The sequence below is a fragment of the Pristiophorus japonicus genome, chromosome 9 (assembly GCF_044704955.1).
Source record: "Pristiophorus japonicus isolate sPriJap1 chromosome 9, sPriJap1.hap1, whole genome shotgun sequence".
Classification (NCBI taxonomy): domain Eukaryota; kingdom Metazoa; phylum Chordata; class Chondrichthyes; family Pristiophoridae; genus Pristiophorus; species Pristiophorus japonicus.
In genome coordinates this window covers 170,227,231-170,249,112 of record NC_091985.1, presented here as the reverse complement: position 1 = coordinate 170,249,112, position 21,882 = coordinate 170,227,231, and the positions used below count along the sequence as shown (strand labels likewise).

General features: G+C 51.2%; 1 protein-coding gene across 8 annotated transcripts in view; it reads left to right on the top strand.

Annotated features, from left to right (window-relative positions):
* dzank1 (double zinc ribbon and ankyrin repeat domains 1) overlaps positions 1-21,882 on the top strand; it is a 133,544-nt gene that overhangs the window by 96,071 nt on the left and 15,591 nt on the right. For all 8 annotated transcript variants that reach the window (XM_070890116.1, XM_070890115.1, XM_070890118.1 and 5 more), the window contains 2 exons: positions 16,506-16,609; positions 18,376-18,450. In XM_070890116.1, the coding sequence (XP_070746217.1) occupies positions 16,506-16,609; positions 18,376-18,450 (179 nt within the window). The remainder of the gene's footprint in view (positions 1-16,505; positions 16,610-18,375; positions 18,451-21,882) is intronic.

Sequence of the window (21,882 nt, the reverse complement as noted above, 5' to 3'; positions counted from 1 at the left end):
CTCGCGTTTAGAAAGCGCCTTTCACGGCCCAAAGTACTCTATAGCCAATTAAGTGCAGTCACTATTGTAATGTAGGAAATATGGTAGCACTCCTTCAGTACTGCATCATCATCATCAAAGGAATCGAGGAAGACTCTTAAAATGAGTCCTTAGGTGGCTGAACAATCCAATACAAGAGCCACAGTCCCTGTCACATTGAGGGAAAGGGTGGGCGGGGAGTTTGGTTTGCCGCACGCTCCTTCTGCTGCCTGTGCTTGATTTCTGCATGCTCTCGGCGACGAGACTCGAGGTGCTCAGCGCCCTCCCGGATGCACTTCCTCCACTTAGGGCGGTCTTTGGCCAGGGACTCCCAGGTGTCAGTGGGGATGTTGCACTTTATCAGGGAGGCGTTGAGGGTGTCCTTGTAACGTTTCCTCTGCCCACCTTTGGCTCGTTTGCCATGAAGGTGTTCCGAGTAGAGCACTTGCTTTAGGAGTCTCGTGTCTGGCATGCGGACAATGTGGCCTGCCCAGTGGAGCTGATCAAGTGTGGTCAGTGCTTCAATGCTGAGGATGTTGGCCTGGTCGACGATGCTGACGTTGATGTGTCTGTCCTCCCAGGGGATTTGCAGGATCTTGCGGAGACATCGTTGGTAGTATTTCTCCAGCAACTTGAGGTGTCTACTGTACATGGTCCATGTCTCTGAGCCACACAGGAGGGTGGGTATTACTACAGCCCTGTCAACCATGAGCTTGGTGCATTGAAGTGTCAGCCTAGATTTTGTGCTCAAGTCCCTGGAGTGGGGTTTGAAACCACAACCTTCTTTTGCGAGAGGCGAGAGTGCTACCCACTGAGCCAGACAGGTGAGATGTACATAGCAACGGTACACAATGGGACCATGGGGTTTCAGTGTTTCACAGGTTTGTGCCAGCACTACAAACTCAGTTTGCTGGATTTTTATTGACTTTTTTTTTTTTAACTTAATTTCTGATTATAAAGTGCAAGGGCTGTGAGCAGATCCCCGGTTTGTTAGATAACACCTGTTTCCTTTCCCTATAATTAACGTGCAGGGTTCGGATCCAGCTCCCAAACATAAGCCAAAGAAAGTCATGTTAGGAATGCAGAACCACCTCTCGAGCCTCACGGAACCACAATCATTACTAAGATGTAGGTGTCGTCAGCTAATCACAGTCTTGGCTTATCTGTCTTACATGGAAGGCGGTTCCTAAAATGGAGCCAAAAGTTGACTCTTCAGTTGCAGAGTTGCATTTGTTTTTTGTAATGCTTTTTGTACAACTTCAGATTACAAGCTCTCCTTACAGTGAGGGGTTGGGCACAGACTTGCACAGGCCAGTTTCTCCGGGGTTGAGTTAGCGATCTTCCTCGTGCTTTCGCGAGGAAATACCAAAACAAAGGGAGGCTGCTTTCCTGCCACAGTGCCAGCCGTGGCTCGGTTGGCACCTCTCTCGTGCTGCCCGTGTGCCACCAGAGGTCAGAGGCACAAAACAAAAACCCCCTCTTGAAGGGAGACTTCGTACCTCCCATAGCATTGGCGTCAGTGGGCCTCATGTTGTAAAACGGGCATTATCGATCCAGCCACCCATGAGGCAGCTCTCCCAATGTTCATTTCCATTGAAGTCGCCGGAAATAAAATCGGGCGAGGTGTTTAACGCGGCTGTTATCACCCGCTTTCTATATGGATCTATATGCCCTCCTGTATGGATCAGAGACATGGACGATGTACAGAAGACACCTCAAGTCGCTGGAGATATATCACCAACGATGTCATCGCAAGATCCTGGGAGGACAGGCGCACCAACATCAGTGTTCTCGCCTAGGCTAACATCCCCAGCATTGAAGCACTGACCACACACGATCAGCTCCTCTGGGCAGGCCACATAGTTTGCATGCCCAACATGAGGCTCCCTAAGCAAGTTCTCTATGCGGAGCTCCTTCGGCAAACGAGCCAAAGGTGGGCAGAGGAAACGTTACAAGGTCACCCTCAAAGCCTCCCTGATAAAGTGCGACATCACCACTGACACCTGGGAGTCCCGTGCCGAAGATCGCCCTAAGTGAAGGAAGTGCATCCAGGAGAGCGCTGAGCTCTTCGAATCTCAACGCCGCGAGTGTGAAAAGATCAGACGCAGGCAGTGGAAGGAGCGTGCAGCAAATCAGTCCCACCCCCTGTCCCCCTTCCCCCGACGAATGTCTGTCCCACCTGTGACAGGGACTGTGGCTCTCGTATTGGACTGTTCAGCCACCAAAGCACTCATTTTAGGAGTGGAAGCAAGTCTTCCTCGATTCCGAGGGACTGCCTATGATGATGATATCACCCGCTTTACAATATCACCCAAAGTCATAATTATCCCCATTGTGTTTCCAGGATTACCTCCGACAGCAGGTTTGCCACCAAAGGGTAGTGGGAATCTGGAACTCTTCCCAAAAGATTGTGGTTGCCTTGAAACTTTCAAGACGGAGGTCGCTAGATTTTTGTTAGGCAAGGGGTATCACGAGATACGGAGCGAAGACGGATAAATGGAGTTGCGCTACAGATCAGCCATGATCTGACAGAATGGCAGAGCAGGCTCGAGGGGCTTGAATGGCCTCCTCCCGTTCCTATGTAAAGTAAATGGAGCGTCGGATGTAGGAGGAGCGGCGCTGGAAGTGATTCATCGCAGGACCTCGTTTGTGCTCAGTGTCAAATTCACACAAAAGATTTTTGCAGCCGTTGGTGAGAAAGGTTGGTGTGTGGACATTACAGCCGGAACCCAGATAATCACTCGCGTGATGACTATACTGTTTCAGAAATCAGACAGCATCTGAAATTGGCCAAAATCCAAACTTTGAAATCCAGTATATTGCTTTGATTTGCTAACCTGCAATGACATCTCTGGGTCTTCAATTGGCCAATTACATCCATAGAGATTCAGATTTGATCCAATGTCTAGCTATTCTATATTGAATTGCATTGTATAAGATGTTTGATTTTTTTTTTACCTGCGCTGTTCTTACATTTTGAAAATAACAAACCACTCCCTGTAGTTATTTGCAGCCAGTTCCAAGGAATGCAGATTTGACTCAAAGTGCTCTATCTCTACCCTGCCCCTCAGTACCTGCCGGTGCTTGTGAGATACAGGCCAGTGCATGAGCTGACTCAGAGAAAGGTTGGTCTTTGTTAATCACTGATTTTGGCTTCAAACCCTTCCTGCAGCCATCCACACAGTACACTGAGTTCTTGTGGTCTCCACAGGCATTTACAGTCCTGCCATGCATTTCTCTGTACAGTCTGCTTTGCAGTGTGACATCAAACCAGCCCATTAGTCAACCAGCTCCTAACGCTACGTCTGGCACAAGGTGCTTTTTCCAAAATGTTTTTTTTTAGCCCCATTGAATGTGCAGGTATTGAAGGTTACGTTGCACATTAAGCGAATGTATTCTACCTATCTCATTACAAGGGATTCGGCTCTGCACTTTACTTTCTTTTTCTGAAGTACATTAAAAAGGTTATTTGACTAAATGTTTTTAACATCTTTCCTTTGTGTTCCTGACAGTTGAGAAATGATAAAGGAAGCTGGTCCCACACTGCACGGAGCTTAGTTTAATTGCTTGTACGTTCCTGCTGCTTCTTATATTTGGGAACACAATTAGCCCCAGGCGGTTAAAGGTTCTTATTTGCTTTAGATGCCAGCCCTTTCTGTGTTTAACCTTGTGAGTGCTGCTTTTGTTTGTACCTGTACCTGTACCTGTGATTTGGTCTTTCCTACAGTGGCCAAATCTGCTTCTCAACATATTGCACTTCAGATACATTCCGTTCGCTGAAACCTGAAAAGTGAGGGTTTGTCATGATGGCGATTCGAATGCTCATTTCTCAGTGTTGTGTCCAGAGTGTTGGATATTTATGCTGCTTGCCACTAACACTGCACCACAGCATTTGGAGTAACTGCGTTCAATTCTGGGCACCGGACCGCAGGAAGGATATATTGGCCTTGGAGGGGCTACAGCGCCGATTCACGAGAGTGATACATGGGCAGGACAGGTTGCATAGACTAGGCCTGTATTCCCTTGAATATAGAAGATTAAGGGGCGATCTAATTGAGGTGTTTAAGATGATTAAAGGAGTTGATAAGATAGATAGAGAGAAACTGTTTCCTCTGGTGGGGGGAGTCCAGAACTAGGGGACATAACCTTAAAATTAGAGCCAGGCCGTTCAGGGTGACGTCAGGAATCACATTTTCACACAAAGGGCAGTGGGAATCTGGACCGCTCGTCCCCAAAAAGCTTTTGAGACTGGGGGTCAATTGAAAATTTCGAAACTGGGATTGATAGATTTTTGTTAGGTAAGCAAGTGTTCTACTCGGAACTCCTACACGGCAAGTGAGCCCAAGGTGGGCAGAGGAAACGTTACAGGGACACCCTCAAAGCCTCCCTGATAAAGTGCAACATCCCCACCGACACCTGGGAGTCCCTGGCCAAAGACCGCCCTAAGTGGAAGAAGTGCATCCGGGAGGGTGCTGAGCACTTCGAGTCTCATCGTCGAGAGCATGCAGAAATCAAGCGCAGGCAGCGGAAGGAGCGTGCGGCAAACCAGTCCCACCCACCCCTTCCTTCAACCATTGTCTGTCCCACCTGTGACAGAGACTGTAATTCCCGTATTGGACTGTTCAGTCACCTAAGGACTCATTTTTAGAGTGGAAGCAAGTCGTCCTCGACTCCGAGGGATTGCCTGCCTATGATGATGATGGTTAGGTAAGGGATATGAAACCCAGGCGTGTAAATGGAATTAAGATACACATTCGCCATGATTTAATAGAATGGCGGAGCAGGCTCAAGGGGCTGAATGGACTCATCCTGTCTGTATGTTCCTGTGAATGTGATGCTGGGATGAGTCCAGTCAAGCCTCTGTGAGTGAGTTATGTATCAGCTATTTATTTATAAATGGAGAAAAGTTAAAACTGTCTTAAGATATGCTGTACGGCGGGATTAAAAGAAAACATTAGGAAATAATTGTGTGGATGAATTCTACTTTCCTGGATCATAAGAACATAAGAATTAGGAACAGGAGGAGGCCATCTAGCCCCTCGAGCCTGCTCTGCCATTCAATAAGATCATGGCTGATCTGGCCGTGGACTCAGCTCCACTTACCCGCCTGCTCCCCGTAACCCTTAATTCCCTTATTAGTTAAAAATCTATCTATCTGTGACTTGAATACATTCAATGAGCTAGCCTCAACTGCTTCCTTGGGCAGAGAATTCCACAGATTCACAACCCTCTGGGAGAAGAAATTCCTTCTCAACTCGGTTTTAAATTGGCTCCCTCGTATTTTGAGGCTGTGCCCCCTAGTTCTAGTCTCCCGGACCAGTGGAAACAACCTCTCTGCCTCTATCTTGTCTATCCATTTCATTATTTTAAATGTTTCGATAAGACCATCCCTCATCCTTCTGAACTCCAACGAGTAAAGACCCAGTCTACTCAATCTATCATCATAAGGTAACCCCCTCATCTCCGGAATCAGCCTAGTGAATCGTCTCTGTACCCCCTCCAAAGCCAGTATATCCTTCCTTAAGTAAGGTGACCAAAACTGCACACAGTACTCCAGGTGCGGCCTTACCAATACCCTATACAGTTGCAGCAGGACCTCCCTGCTTTTGTACTCCATCCTTCTCGCAATGAAGCCAACATTCCATTCGCCTTCCTGATTACCTGCTGCACCTGCAAACTAACTTTTTGGGATTCATGCACAAGGACCCCCAGGTCCCTCTGCACCTCAGCATGTTGTAATTTCTCCCCATTCAAATAATATTCCCTTTTACTGTTTTTTTTCCCCAAGGTGGATGACCTCACACTTTCCGACATTGTATTCCATCTGCCAAACCTTAGCCCATTCGCTTAACCTATCTAAATCTCTTTGCAGCCTCTCTGTGTCCTCTACACAACCCGCTTTCCCACTAATCTTTGTGTCATCTGCAAATTTTGTTACACTACACTCTGTCCCCTCTTCCAGGTCATCTATGTATATTGTAAACAGTTGTGATCCCAGCACCGATCCCTGTGGCACACCACTAACCACCGATTTCCAACCCGAAAAGGACCCATTTATCCCGACTCTCTGCTTTCTGTTCGCCAGCCAATTCTCTATCCATGCTAGTACATTTCCTCTGACTCCGCATACCTCTATCTTCTGCAGTAACCTTTTGTGTGGCACCTTATCGAATGCCTTTTGGAAATCTAAATACACCACATCCATTGGTACACCTCTATCCACCATGCTCGTTATATCCTCAAAGAATTCCAGTAAATTAATTAAACATGATTTCCCCTTCATGAATCCATGCTGCGTCTGCTTGATTGCACTATTCCTATCTAGATGTCCCGCTATTTCTTCCTTGATGATAGTTTCAAGCATTTTCCCCACTACAGATGTTAAACTAACCGGCCTATAGTTACCTGCCTTTTGTCTGCCCCCTTTTTTAAACAGAGGCGTTACATTAGCTGCTTTCCAATCTGCTGGTACCTCCCCAGAGTCCATAGAATTTTGGTAGATTATAACGAATGCATCTGCTATAACTTCCGCCATCTCTTTTAATACCCTGGGATGCATTTCATCAGGACCAGGGGACTTGTCTACCTTGAGTCCCATTAGCCTGTCCAGCACTACCCCTCTAGTGATAGTGATTGTCTCAAGGTCCTCCCTTCCCACATTCCTGTGACCAGCAATTTTTGGTATAGTTTTTGTGTCTTCCACTGTGAAGACCGAAGCAAAATAATTGTTTAAAGTCTCAGCCATTTCCACATTTCCCATTATTAAATCCCCCTTCTCATCTTCTAAGGGACCAACATTTACTTTAGTCACTCTTTTCCGTTTTATATATCTGTAAAAGCTTTTGCTATCTGTTTTTATGTTTTGCGCAAGTTTACCTTCGTAATCTATCTTTCCTTTCTTTATCAGCATGAATATATTGTAATGTTTCATCCATTTCCCGAAAAGTGTAATTCAATGCACGTAATCTGTGCTTGGATTTTACACTGAGATGTTGGCAGTTGGATTGATTGGGGGCTAGAAACCCTTATTGTACAAGGAGCTGATCATATGAAACAGTTCAGTGATCTCATCAAATCATGCTGACTAATTGTTATTCGTGAAAAATTAACCTGAATAAAATTTCAAACCAAGATAGACAAATCGTATTTCATCCTGTCTGGCATGATTGGACATGAAATAAGTATTCATAAACTCTCTAAAATAATTACTTTTTTGCAGTTGAATTTGCGTTTTAAATTTATTTTCACATGCATATAGTTAGTACAATTATAGCAATCTCTAAACCTAGTATTGAGTTTAAAAAAAAAATCTTTTTTCAAATGAACTATTTCAAGATTATCCATGCTCTCCACACAGCAATCACTGTCAGAATAACACAACATGTGCATGAAGCCAATTTCAAAAGTATGGGCTTAATGTAGTCCTGGCTCAGTGGGTAGCACACTGCCCTCTAACTCAGAAGGTTGTGGGTTCAATCCCCACTCCAAAGACTTGAGCACATAAGCCAGGCTAGCACTACCAGTACAGTACTGAGAAGGGCCGCACTGTTGGAGGTCTGGTCCTTTGGTTAAACCAAGGGCCCATCTGCCCTCTTGGCCTCCCATGGCACTATTTTAAAGAAGAGCAAGGGGATTTCTCCCTGGTGTCCTGGCCAATACATATCCCTCAACCAACATCACTAAAAACATTTTATCTGGTCATTGATCTCAATACATTATAACACTTCAAAAGTGCTTCATTGTCTGCAAAGCACTTTGGGCTGTCTTGGAATGGTGAAAGGCGCTATATAAATGCAAGTCTTTCTTTTACCATCTTTTCTCATTTGTCAGTGCTACGTTTCCAGTTCGCAGTATTGCTAATTGTCGCTCATTCTCCATCCACACGATGAAACACTGAATTAAACAAGTTTCAAAAATCATTTGCTTAGGACTTTTGTTTGTTTAATTATGAAACTAAACATTTTTGAGAATACATTACATTCTTAATTCAGAGTTTAATTCAATGTATCTATGAATTGAATTTTTAACCATTAAGGGTTAGAGTTTCTGCTTTGGGTTCATTCGGGAAATTGTACCCAAACTATGCTTATAATTGTACAAGTTAGGATACTCTTCCAGTTCCCCCGAAAAAGTATTTGCACAATCACAAACGTAAAATCTTCCATGAACCAGCGCCATCGGGCCACGTAATACAACATCATTGTAAAGTCCTGTCCCTGCAGTACAGACTCACTCGAGGCACATGCTGAAGTCAAGGTCACTCAGGACCTGCACCTTTATTACACAGCACTCGAAAGCCACACTTGCCTGAGACCTGTCTTTATATACCTGTGTGGGACAGGTATCCAGTGTCTCCTGCAAGTGCACCCCTGGTGGTAAGGTATGCTTGTGGTTACAAGTCATCTCTAGTTCCAGTCATGTATAGCATGGTAAGATACAGTTATGTACAGTAGTGTGAGATACATGACATCACCCTCCCCCACGGTCTTATTGTCTTTATAGATTCAGTCTCTCAAGTGGTCTACGCTCTCGCGTGGAGCGTCTTAGTTGTGGTTCAGTTGTTTGCCTTGGTCCATGTTTTTCTTTTGGTGTGATTGCTGGTATCTCGCCTGGGCTGTCTGTTTTGTTCAGTATGATTGTTGGTATCTTGCCTGGGTTGAGATTGCCCTTTCCTCAGGTTATTCCCTCTGTCTGTCCACCAGGTGTGGTGTGAGTTCCACATTGTAGTCTGCCTCTGGTTCAGCAGTGTTGTTGGTGAATCTACTTTTTACTTGGTCTACATGCCTCCGACAGGTTTGGCCATTGTCCATTTGTACCACCATTAGCCTGTTTCCTTCCTTTTCTGTTACTGTCCCTGCAAGCCATTTGGGACCCCTGCCATAGCTTAGCACAAACACTTTGTCCCCTATCTCATTCCACCTCCCGCTCGAATTTCAGTCATGGTACTCGGTTAGCTTACGGCGCTTTGCCTCAACGATTTCATGCATGTCTGGGAGGATTAATGAGAGCCTCGTCTTTAAGGTCCGTTTCATCAATAGTTGCGCGGGAGGAACCCCAGTCAATGAATGCGGACGAGATCTGTATGCCAGCAGCAGTCGTGACAGGTGGCCCTGCAGCGTGGGACCTTGGATTTTGAGCATGCCTTGTTTAATGATTTGCACTGCTCGCTCCGCGTGGCCGTTGGAGGCCGGTTTGAACGGTGCCGTCTTAACGTGATTTATACCGTGGTCAACAATAAAATCTTGGAATTCTGCGCTGGTGAAGCACGGACCGTTATCACTGACAATATGTCAGGAATTCCGTGCGTCGCAAACATAGTTCCAAGGCTCTCCACAGTGGTGGAGGTGGTGCTCGAGTTTAAAATGGTGCATTCGATCCACTTTGAAAATGCATCTACTACTACGAGGAACATTTTGCCCATGAATGGGCCCGCGACCACGGTTTGGTGGGCCAGGGGCTCAGGGGGGCCTCCCTGGGGGCATTACTAAGTTGGGCACAAATGGTGCACCGTCAGACGCAGTCCGCCTCAATGCCAGGCCACCAGACGTGGGATCTGGCTATGGCCTTCATGAGAACGATCCCCGGTTGCTCGCGGTGGAGCTCCCGGACAAATGCCTCACTCAGCTGCCCCACATCAGGCAGTCTGCTTGTAGTGATAGCTCATGCATGCACCTATGGAAAGGTTTGATCTCCTCGGGGCAGGCATCGCGAGCCTCTGCCCAGTCGCCAGTTAAGACACATCTTTTTACTAAGGATAATGTGGGGTCGCTGGTCATCCAGGCTCTGATTTGGCGAGCCGTCATGGGCGAACCTGTGGACTCAAAGGCATTGATTGCCATGATTATCTCAGTTCTGTTCGTCAGATCCTTCTGTGGTCGCTAGGGGTAGCCTGCTAAGTGCGTCGGCACAATTGTCTGTGCCTGGTCTGTGCCTTATTGTGTAGTCGTAGGACGCCAGCATGAGTGCCCACTGTTGAATGCGCGCCGAGGCGTTGCCGTTTATTGCCTTGCTCTCGGATAGCAGGGACGTGAGGGGCCTGTGGTCGGTTTCTAACTTGAACTTGGCCCCAAAAATGTATTGGTGCATCTTTTTGACGCCGTACACGCACGCGAGCACCTCCTTCTCCACCATACCGTACCTGCGCTCCGCCCACGAAAGTGACCTGGAGGCATAAGCTATGGGTTGTAATTTACCCGCACCATTGACATGCTGTAAAACGCACCCGACCCCGTACGCTGACGCATCACATGTAAGACTAGCTTTTTACCGGGATCAAAAAAAGCCAAAACACTGTTGGAACATAGACGGTTGCGTGCCTTATTGAAGGCGCGTTCCTGGGCGACCCCCAAAACCAATAGCACCCCTTTCTGAGTAGCACGTGGAGAGGCTCCAGCAGCGTGCTTAAGTTCTGCATAAAGTTCCCAAAGTAATTGAGTAGCCCAAGAAAGGCGCACAGTTCCAAGACATTCCGGGGTCTGGGTGCCAGACAAATTGCTTCGGTTTTGGATTCTGTTGGGCGGATTCCATCAGCGGCAATCCTTCTGCCCAAAAATTCAACCTCGGGCGCGAGAAACAGACACTTGGATTTCTTAACTCTTAGGCCTACCCGATCCAACCGCTTTAGTACCTCCTCCAAATTGCGGTGATGGGAGTCGGTGTCCCTGCCTGTGATAAGTATGTCGTCTTGAAATACAACCGTCCCTGGGATGGACTTGAGCAGACTCTCCATGTTGCGCTGGAATATAGCCGACCTGATGCCGAATGGGCATCGATTGTACATGAAAAGGCCTCGATGTGTGTTGATGGTGGTGAGTAGCTCAGACTCTTCGGTCAGTTCTTGCGTCATGTACGCAGATGTGAGATCTAGTTTCGAGAAAAGTTTTCCTCCAGCCAATGTGGCAAATAGGTCCTCTGCTCTGGGCAGCGGGTATTGGTCCTGTAGGGAGACTCTGTTTATGGTAGATTTGTAGTCCCCACAGATTCATACGGATCCATCAGGCTTCATGACTGGGACAATGGGACTTGCCCAGTCGCTAAATTCCACGGGTGAGATAATACCTTCCCGCAGAAGTCTGTCCAGTTCATGTTCAATCTTTTCCCTCATCACAGGGTACAGCTCTGGCCTTGTGATGGACCAGTCTAGCATCCTGTGTGATGTAGATTTTAACTTTAGCCCCTTTGAAGATGCCCACACCTGGCTGAAAGAGATGTTCAAATCGACTTAGAACTGTTGAGCAAGAGGTCCATTCCTCTGACGACATGGCGTGAACATCATCCCATTTCCAATTCAGTTTTGCCAGCCAGCTTCTCCCCAGCAGTGCTGGGAGATTTCCGAGGACAATCCACAGGGGAAGTTGGTTCACTGTCCCTTTGTGTGTGACTGAGAGCATGGCGCTGCCAAGGACTGGGACGATTTCTTTGGTATAGGTCCTTAGTTTGGTGTCGACCCTTGTGAGTTTTGGTCTGTTGCTTTTGTGCGGCCACAGCTGTTCAAATTGTTGAGCGCTCATGAGAGATTGACTCGCTCCCGTGTCCAGTTCCATGTTGACGGGTATCGCATTGAGTAGGACCCTCATCATTATTGGGGGCGTCTTGTTGTAAGAACAGTGGACATTGATCGTGTTGACCCGCTGTACCTCGGTGTCCCGGGCACTGTCCCCGCCGTCTTCTGGTCTGCTTTCCGACCCTTCCGATTCGTATACCAGCCGAGCTGCTGTTTTTCTACACATGCGGGCCAGATGCCCTGTATAGTTGCAGTTCCTGCAAACGGCATGCTGAAATCAACACCCCCTTGATGAGTGCCTTCCCCCACATCTCCAGCACAGACCGCTTCCATTGTTTCCTAAGGATGAGCTGCGTCTGGCTGATCTCTCTTGAGCTTCTCTCAGTTTGTAGTTGATTGCTCGCATTGTGGATTGATGAGGTGTGAACGGCCGCTCATGTGGCCCTTGATGGCTTCTGGCGCCACTGCCTGCTGTTGAGGGCCTGCTCTCCTGCCTTTGTCTGTGTGTGGGGGTAGCAGCTTGTTTCACGCTGTGAACCCCTTGTTCCGATGTTTCGTTAGCTGTCGTACCGCAATGGAGATCAACCTCGTTTCTTCTTCTCCTGCCAAGAATGTCTGTGCAACCAGTGCTGCTGCCTCTAGGGTCAAGTTCTTGGTCTCTATGAGCTTTCGGAATATACCTGCGTGGCCTATTCCTTCAATAAAAAAGTCTCTCAGTACTTCTCTCCTTAGTTCATCTCACGTAAACTAGCCAACCTCCGAAGTTCTGCCACAAAGTCGGGTATGCTCTGGCCCACACAGCATCTGTAGTTGTAGAACCTGTGTCTGGCCATGTGTAGGCTGCTCGCTGGCTTCAGGTGGTCTCTCACCTGTGTGCTCAACTCTTCAAACGACTTGCTTGCTGATTTCTTGGGTGCCAGCAGGTCCTTCATTAAGGCGTATGTTTTCGAGCCACAGCTGGTCAACAGATGGGCTCTTCTCTTGTCTTATCGTCGCCTAACCAGTCTTTGGTTACAAAGCTTTGCTGGAGCCTTTCAATAAAGTCCTCCTAATTCTCTCCAGCATTGTATTTTTCATCTGAGCTGTTGGTCACCATTCTGTGGATTCTGTAATCCCGTAACTCGTCGCCACTGTAAAGTCCTGTCCCTGCAGTACAGACTTACACGAGGTACATGCTGAAGTCAAGGTCACTCAGGACCTGCACCTTTATTACACAGCTCTCGAAAGCCACACTTGCCTGAGACCTATCTTTATATACCTGTGTGGGACAGGTGTGCAGTGTCTCCTGCAAGTGCACCCCTGGTGGTAAGGTATGCTTGTGGTTACAGGTCATATCTAGTTACAGTCATGTATGGCATGGTAAGATAGTTATGTACAGTAGTGTGAGATACATGACAATAATCGTTTCTATTTTTTCCATTATAAAGTATTTTTGATGTATTTAAGAGTGATAAACTGGTGTGCGTTTATTAATACAGCTGAAAATAGGGTTATCAGCATTTTCAAAAAGGGTGTCCTGTCCTCATCCTTTAAGTAACCCGATCAGAAAACTATACTGAAACGTTTCATAGCTTCATTGGTGTACACTTGTCAGTTTCTTTGTAAATTAAATATTTTTTTAAAAACTTTTAATATGTGCACCTAAGAAAATGAGTGCAATTTGAAGAGCCTTCCCCAACCAGGGCAATCTTGCAATTTTGACTTGGGGTGTGGCCGGTGCCTGAATCAAGCAAACTGAATCTTGAACGAGCATAAAAGTTCTGGGAAGAGACAAACCCAAGTGGTTTTGGGCATAACCCGCCTATGTTTTAAACTCCCCGATCTTCTGCGCTTTCTGCCGATTCCGCCTGGATTGCGCTGATATAACAAGCAAAAACTTGACCCTAAGTTCCTACTTTGCTCTTTACGTTGCTTATTTTAAATTACTTTAGCAAAACAAAATTGAATTATCATGAGTACACTGCACTGCAAAGTCTAAGGGGGAGAAATTGGGGTTGTTTTGTGCCTTCTGTTAGTTCCCCCGGTAGTTTCTAACGGGTCACAGATGACTTTTTGCCCGGGCGTGGCAGCGCTAACGACTCCCGCTAAATTCGGCGGGAGTTTAGCGGCAGCGGTAACCGGTAGTGCCCCAGCGATGGTGACATCATCACTGTGCGCAGCGACCTGTTTTCGCACCGGAGTGAAAATTCGGATGCGCTCCCGTGAAGCTGCACCGGGCGATGACCGCGTCACGGGGCCGCGTACCGGGCTGTGGGCCGCTCGCTGGGCGCTAGTTAAAGAGGGTGTGACACTCGCAAAAACAAAATCGGCCAACTTAGCGATTGCGGCATGCTGCATCGTGGAACGTGGGGTCCATGCCGCGATCTGGCAGCCCGGCGCTCCGCTTGAGTGCTAGGTTGATACCACGGCTTCCCGGTGGTCCAGGTAGGGACCCGCAGAGTCGGCATCTTGGCCTTCCCCTTTAATGAAGGGGCGGGCCCCTTCTACGCAGCAACGCAATGCGCCCCAGCACGTAGCACTGCACCCCTCGCGGATTGCTTCTGCCCCGCTCGCGCCCCACACAGCAAGTGGAGCTTATTTTGCACTCCACTTGCTCTCTGGGGCGGTAACCCCAATATCGTTAATGGGGGGGGGGGGACTTCCGCGCCTAGCGCAAGAACTCCCGCCTAGAGGCTGTTACCGCTCCCCAAACAGGGCACGACGCAATTGTCCCCACTAATAATCCAACCTGTTCCATGGTCCGTGAGTAGTTTTGCTGAACGATTATTCACATTATCAGGAATCAGCTGGAACATTAATTTCCTGCTCGTTACTGTGCCTGATTAACTCAACAAAACCTAGAGGGTGAAAATGGATGGCTCAACCTCGCTGAATTCCTGGGGCGGAGCAAGCAGCAGAACACGGTTGTTCCTGTGATTCTGTGCGTGAAGTAGTACTGATCTCGATCAAAGCTCAACTACTTCCCCACACAAGGGAAGAGGAAATCAAAAGAGTTGCTCCAGGCCACCTTCGAGCACCTGACAGAGCCCAGTGATAGAGCAGCATTGATAGAGGCGTGGGCCCAGATTGCTTCCCTCTCGTTCATTGTGTGGGCGATGGGGGTGGGGGGGAAACACACAATAACCCACCCTCCCTCACTGATTGAAATAAATGCTACAAATTTGTTATCGGAACAGTACAAATATTTCCCCCTTCACTTGAAAAATGAAGGCTGGAAATAATAAACCATTACTGAAATGATTTCCCTGTTGGCCACAACTTACTGGGGTCGAAATTGCCCCCTTTTATATCCCAGTTAGTGCCTCCGGGGGGTGGGGGGTGGGGGCCTCTAACAGGGCGGAGGAGACTTTTCGCCTGGGGGCTGGGGGTCTTCCGCCTCCCGGAAAATTGCCCGGGAGTTTGCCTGCCGGCTCTCAGGTCGGTTCAATGATGGCGGCCCTAGCGTGGTCCGGGCCACCATCGTGCAGGCCGGCACTCTGTCTTGAGTGTCAGGCTGCTGGCTCGGTCCCACGCTGCCCTGGTGGCCTAGTAGCGGCCATCATAGACCTTGCAGAGTGCGCAGCGGTAGGGGAGGAACGTTGAAGTGCGTCAGCGCTCCCGTAGCCCCACCAACAGCACTGAAACAGCCCTTGATCAAAGTCACAAATGACATTGTGACTGTGACCATGGTAAACTATCCCTCCTCATTCTTCTCAACCTGTCTGCAGTCTTCGACATGGTTAACCACACCATCCTCCTCCAACTTTGGTCAACTGAGTGGGACTGCTCTCAGCTGGTTCCAGTCTTATCTATCCAGTCGTAGCCAGAGAATCTCCTGCAATGGCTTCTCTTCCCGCCCCCGCACTGTTCCCTCGGGTGTCCCCTCATATTTCTCATCTACATGTTGCCCCTCGGCAACGTCATCAGAAAACGTCAGGTTCCACGTTTATACTGACGACACCCAGCGCTATCTCACCAGCACTTCTCCCGACCCCCCCTCCACTGCGTCGGTTTTGTTTCGCTGCTTGTCCAACATCCACCACTGGATGAGCAGAAATTTCCTCCAATTAAATATTGGCTTTAGTCCCCACCACAAACACCAATCCCTAGCCACCGACTCCATCCCTCTCCCATGAACCAGACCATGGCGACTTAATGACCCTGAGCTGACCCCATATCCGCTCCTCATATCCTGTCTCAGCCACTGCCTCAGCTCATCTGCTGCTGAAGCCCTCGTCCATGCCTTTGTTACCTCTAGGTTCGACTATTCCAGTGCTCTCCTGGCTGGCCGCCATCTTTCACCCTACATAACCTTGAGCTCATCCAAAGCTCTGCTGCACACATCCTAACTCGCACCAAGTCCTGTTTTCCCATCACTCCTGTGTTCGCTGACCTACACTGGCTCCCAGTCTGGCAACGCCTCGATTTTAAAATTCTCATCCTTGTTTTCAAATCCCTCCATGAACCTCGCCCCCTCCCTATCTCTGTAATCTCCTCCAGCCTCACACCCCCCTCCAGTAACTCTGTGCTCTTCCAGCGCTGACCTCTTCCGCTATCCTGATTTTAATCGTTCTACCATCGGCAGCCGTGCCTTCAGCTGCCTGGGCCCTAAGCTCTGGAATTCCCTCCCTAAACCTTTCCGCCTCTCTCTCCTTCTTTACGACGCTCATTAAAACCTACTTCTTTAACTAAACTTTTGGTCACCTGTCCGAATATCTCCTTATGTGGCTCGGTGTCAAATTCTGTTTGATACCGCTGCTGTGAAGCGCTTTGGGACATTTTACTACATTAAAGGCGCTATATCAATGTCAGTTGTGTGTCATTTTTAACGTAGTGCAAATATTTTTGCTTTTTATTTTCTTTTTAAATGTTCACTGCTATTACTCAGAATTTATGCTAAATATTTTGTCATTCTCATAGTCACCATATAGTCACCAGTCACTCTATCCAACTTGGGAATAACCCAGCTGAACAACAATTTCTGACGGATCTCTTTACATTGCAGGATATTGGAGAATGCAGTTAGACCACATCTGTGCACATCTGCGCAGTTACACACAGAATAACACTGAATTCCGGGCCCTTATTGGGGAGCCTCACATGGGAAAGGTAAGCGCTGAACCCCTTAAACCGCTTTTGGTTCTAAATTGATTTAGAAGATTATTCAAAGGTCATTAAAGAAAGAACTTACATTTAGACAGTGCCTGTCAATCTGAGAAATGCACCATGAGATCTCTTACTGGCAAAGGAGTCCTCGGCTTAACGTCTCATCCAAAAGATGGCATCTCCGACAGTGCCGCACTCCTTCAATATGGCACTGAAATGTCAGCCTAGATTATGTGCTCAAGTCCTTGGAGTGGGGCTTGAATCCACAACTTCCTGACTCAGAGGTGAATTAAGTTCTCTTGTTGGTTTGGCCGTAGCATGTAGAAGCAACAAGCTTGATAGACTTAATGTCGTTTTCTTCAATATTTTCAAGAACTTTACTGCACTGAAAGAGGCCATTGGGCCCATCGTATCTGTGCCAGTTTAGTGCCACCTGATGGGGCATTCCACAGACCGTGTGGGGAAGAGGTTCTCATCTTTCCCTTCTTTCTTTTGATGATAATCTGAAATGTATCCAACTCATAAATCACTGGAAGTAGTTTTTTCCTTATTTACCTTATCAAAGCCCCTCAGAATTGTGACACCTCTATCAGATCTCCACTTAACTTTTTCTTTGACCAAACTTTTGGTCACCTGCCCTAATATCTTCTTATGTGGCTCGGTATCAAATTCTGTTTGATAACGCTCCTGTGAAGCGCTTTGGGACATTTTACAGCATTAAAAGCGCTTTACAGTCAATGAAGTACTTTTTTGACGTGTAGTCACTGTTGTAATGCAGGAAAGATGGTAGCCAATTTGCGCACAGCAAGCTCCCACAAACAGCAATGTGATAATGAGCAGATAAGCTGTTTTAGTGATGTTTTTGGTTGAGGGATAAATATTGGCCAGGACATCTGGGAGAACTCCCATGCTTTTCTTCAAAATAGTGCCATGGGATGTTTTACGTCCACCTGAGAGTAGAAGGTGCCTTGGTTTAACGTCTCATCCGAAAAACGGCACCTCCGACAGAGCAACACTCCCTCAGTACTGGCACTGGAGTGTCAGCCTGGATTATGTGCTCAAATCTCTCGAGAACCCACAACCTTCTGACTCAGAGGCACGTGTGCTACCCACTGAGCCACAGCTGACACCTACATAGAGAGGATGGTTTCATTTAAAAAAATTATTACCTGTTTCAAATTTCTTCACTCAGAGGGTGGCGAATCTTTGCAATTCTTTACCCCAGAGAACTGTGGAGGCTCAGTCGTTGAGTATATTCAAGGCAGAGATCGATAGATTTTTGGATATTAAGGGAATGAGGGGATATGGCAGGAAAGTGCAGTTAACATAAGAACATAAGAAATAGGAGCAGGAGTAGGCCATATGGCCCCTTGAGCCTGCTCCGCCATTCAATACGATCATGGCTGATCTGATCATGGACTCAGCTCCACTTCCCTGCCCGTTCCCTATAACCCCTTATCCCCTTACCATTTAAGAAACTGTCTATTACTGTCTTAAATTTATTCAATGTCCCAGCTTCCTCAGCTCTCAGAGACAGCGAATTCCACAGATTTACAACCCTCTGAGAGAAGAAATTTCTCCTCATCTCTGTTTTAAATGGGCGGCCCCTTATTCTTAGATTGTGCCCTCTAGTTCTAGGTAGATCAGCCATGATCTTATTAAATGGTGGAGCAGGCTCAAGGGGCCGAATGGCCTACTCCTGTTCCTATTTCTTTTGTTCTTATGTTCATGGCGTAGGATTAATTGGTCTATTTTTTGTATCCTGGCAGATCACATCAGCTACGGTCCATGAAGATGGATACGAGCTCTGTCTGCGACTGAACTTTGTTCTTGCAGGAAATAAGGTCTGTTTGCTCTGAATTAAGATGGTTATCTGCTGGTTTTGAAGTGATGTTAAGGCCCTCGGTAATGTTTTTCTGGCTTCTCATTGATATCAAATCCCTTGAAACCTTTTGTGTGACCCAGATATATTTTTTTTATTCAAAGTGCTAAAAGATTGTCGGTCGCAGTGACTATTTAAATGAGCCTTCGCGATCAGCTGAATAAAAATGGAATTTGCTGCCTACCTATTTATGAAACGTTGCCAACATTATGTGGGTTTCAGTCCTCCTGCTCCCCCCGTGCCCCCTCCCCTGCTCCACCCGTGCCTCCTCCCCTGCTCCGCCCGTGTCCCCTCCCCGCTCCCCCCGTGCCCCCCTCCCCTGCTTCCCCCGTGCCCCGTTCCCCTGCTCCCCCCGTGCCCCCCTCCCCTGCGCCACGCTCCCCTGCTCCCCCCGTGCCCCGCTCCCCCCGTGCCCCCCTCCCCTGCTCCCCCCGTGCCCCCCTCCCCTGCTCCCCCGTGCCCCCTCCCCTGCTCCCCCCGTGCCCCTCCTCCCCCTAATCCCCCCGTGCCTCTCCTCCCCCGTGCCCCTCTCCCCTGCTCCCCCCGTGCCCCTCCTCCCCCCGTGCCGCCCTCCCCTGCTCCCCCCGTGCCCCCTCCCCTTCTCCCCCCGTGCCCCTCTCCCCTGCTCCCCCCGTGCCCCTCCTCCCCCCGTGCCCCCCTCCCCTGCTCCCCCCGTGCCCCCCTCCCCTGCTCCCCCCGTGCCCCTCTCCCCTGCTCCCCCCGTGCCCCTCCTCCCCCGTGCCCCTCTCCCCTGCTCCCCCCATGCCCCTCCTCCCCCCGTGCCACCCTCCCCTGCTCCCCCGTGCCCCCTCCCCTGCTCCCCCCGTGCCCCTCTCCCCTGCTCCCCCCATGCCCCTCCTCCCCCCGTGCCCCCCCCGCTCCCCCCGTGCCCCCCTCCCCTGCTCCCCCCATGCCCCTCTCCCCTGCTCCCCCTGTGCCCCTCTCCACTGCTCCCCCACGCCCCTCTCCCCTGCTCCCCCCGTGCCCCCCACTCGCGATCCGCTCCCCCTGTGCCCCCCTCCCCTGCTCCCCCCGCGCCCCTCTCCCCTCGCGCCCCCTCCCCTGCTCCCCCCACGCCCCCTCTCCCCTGCTCCCCCCACGCCCCCTCTCCTGCTCCCCCCGCACCCCCCTCCCCTGCTGCCCCCGTCCCCTGCTCCCCCCGTGCCCCCTCCCCTCGCGCCCCCTCCCCTGCTCCCCCCGCGCCCCCCTCCCCTGCTCCCCCAGCGCCCCCCTCCCCTGCTACCCCCGTGCCCCCCTCCTTTGCTCCCCCCGTACCCCCCTCCCCTGCTCCCCCCCGAGCCCCCTCCCCTGCTCCCCCCGTGTCCCTCTCCCCTGCTCCCCCCGTGCCCCCCTCCCCTGCTACCCCCGTGCCCCCCTCCCCTGCTCCCCCAGCGCCCCCCTCCCCTGCTACCCCCGTGCCCCCCTCCTTTGCTCCCCCCGTACCCCCCTCCCCTGCTCCCCCCCGAGCCCCCTCCCCTGCTCCCCCCGTGTCCCTCTCCCCTGCTCCCCCCGTGCCCCTCCTCCCCCGTGCCCCTCTCCCCTGCTCCCCCCATGCCCCTCCTCCCCCCGTGCCACCCTCCCCTGCTCCCCCGTGCCCCCTCCCCTGCTCCCCCCGTGCCCCTCTCCCCTGCTCCCCCCATGCCCCTCCTCCCCCCGTGCCCCCCCCGCTGCTCCCCCCATGCCCCTCTCCCCTGCTCCCCCTGTGCCCCTCTCCACTGCTCCCCCACGCCCCTCTCCCCTGCTCCCCCCGTGCCCCCCACTCGCGATCCGCTCCCCCTGTGCCCCCCTCCCCTGCTCCCCCCGCACCCCTCTCCCCTCGCGCCCCCTCCCCTGCTCCCCCCACGCCCCCTCTCCCCTGCTCCCCCCACGCCCCCTCTCCTGCTCCCCCCGCACCCCCCTCCCCTGCTGCCCCGTCCCCTGCTCCCCCCGTGCCCCCTCCCCTCGCGCCCCCTCCCCTGCTCCCCCCGCGCCCCCCTCCCCTGCTCCCCCAGCGCCCCCCTCCCCTGCTACCCCCGTGCCCCCCTCCTTTGCTCCCCCCGTACCCCCCTCCCCTGCTCCCCCCCGAGCCCCCTCCCCTGCTCCCCCCGTGTCCCTCTCCCCTGCTCCCCCCGTGCCCCCCTCCCCTGCTACCCCCGTGCCCCCCTCCCCTGCTCCCCCGTGCCCCTCTCCCCTGCTCCCCCCGTGCCCCTCTCCCCTGCTCCCCCCGTGCCCCTCTCCCCTGCCTCTCTCCCCTGCTCCCTCTGTGCCCCCCACTCGCAATCCGCTCCCACCATGCCCCCTCCCCTGCTCCCCCCGCGCCCCCTCCCCTCGCGCCCCCCCTCCCCTGTTCCCCCCGCGCCCCTCTCCCCTTCTCCCGCGGCGCCCCCCTCCCCTGCTCCCCCCATGACCCCCTCTCCTGCCCCACACTCGCGATCCGCTCCCCCTCCCCCGCCTCCCTCCTCCTGCTCTCTCCTGGCGGCCAGGCGATGACAAGCTGGCGGGCAGGAGTCTGCACTAACTTATTAAAATGAATCCTTGATGATAAGACCACCAGGGTCTCCACATTCACAGCCTTTGTGGGTTCTTCCCCCACCACTGGGCTCCCCCGCATCCTTCCCGACGCTTCTAACCCCTCTACAACCTGCCTATAACTGACCTCAGCACAGTAAGATCCTCAAGGAATGGCTGTGGGGGGTGAGGGAAGGATTGGGGGGGGGGGGATAGTGAGGGATGGATTGGGGGGGAGGGGGAAGGATTGGGGGGGGGGGCGTGAGGGAAGGATTGTGGGGGGGGCGTGAGGGAAGGATTGTGGGGGGGGGGGTGAGGGAAGGATAGTGGGGGGGGGTTGGGGGGGATGAGGGAAGGATTGGGGGGGGGAATCAGGGAAGGATTGAGGGGGGAATGAGGGAAGGTTTGAGGGGGAGTGAGGGAAGGATTGTGGGGGGGGGTGAGGGAAGGGTTGTGGGGGGGGGTGGGGGGGAATGAGTGAAGGATTGGGGGGGGAATGAGGGAAGGATTGGGGGGGAATGAGAGGGAAGGATTAAGGGGGGGATGAGGGAAGGATTGGGGGAGTGAGGGAAGGATTGAGGGGGGAATGAGGGAAGGATTGGGGAGTGAGGAAAGGATTGAGGGGGGAATGAGGGAAGGATTGGGGGAGTGAGGGAAGGATTGAGGGGGGAATGAGGGAAGGATTGAGGGGGGAATGAGGGAAGGATTGGGGGGAGTGAGGGAAGGATTGGGGGGAGTGAGGGAAGGATTGGGGGGAGTGAGGGAAGGATTGGGGGGGAGTGAGGGAAGGATTGGGGGGGGGTGAGGGAAGGATTGGGGGGGGAAGTGAGGGAAGGATTGGGGGAGGAGTGAGGGAAGGATTGGGGGTGGCGAGTGAGGGAAGGATTGGGGGGGAGGGAAGGATTGG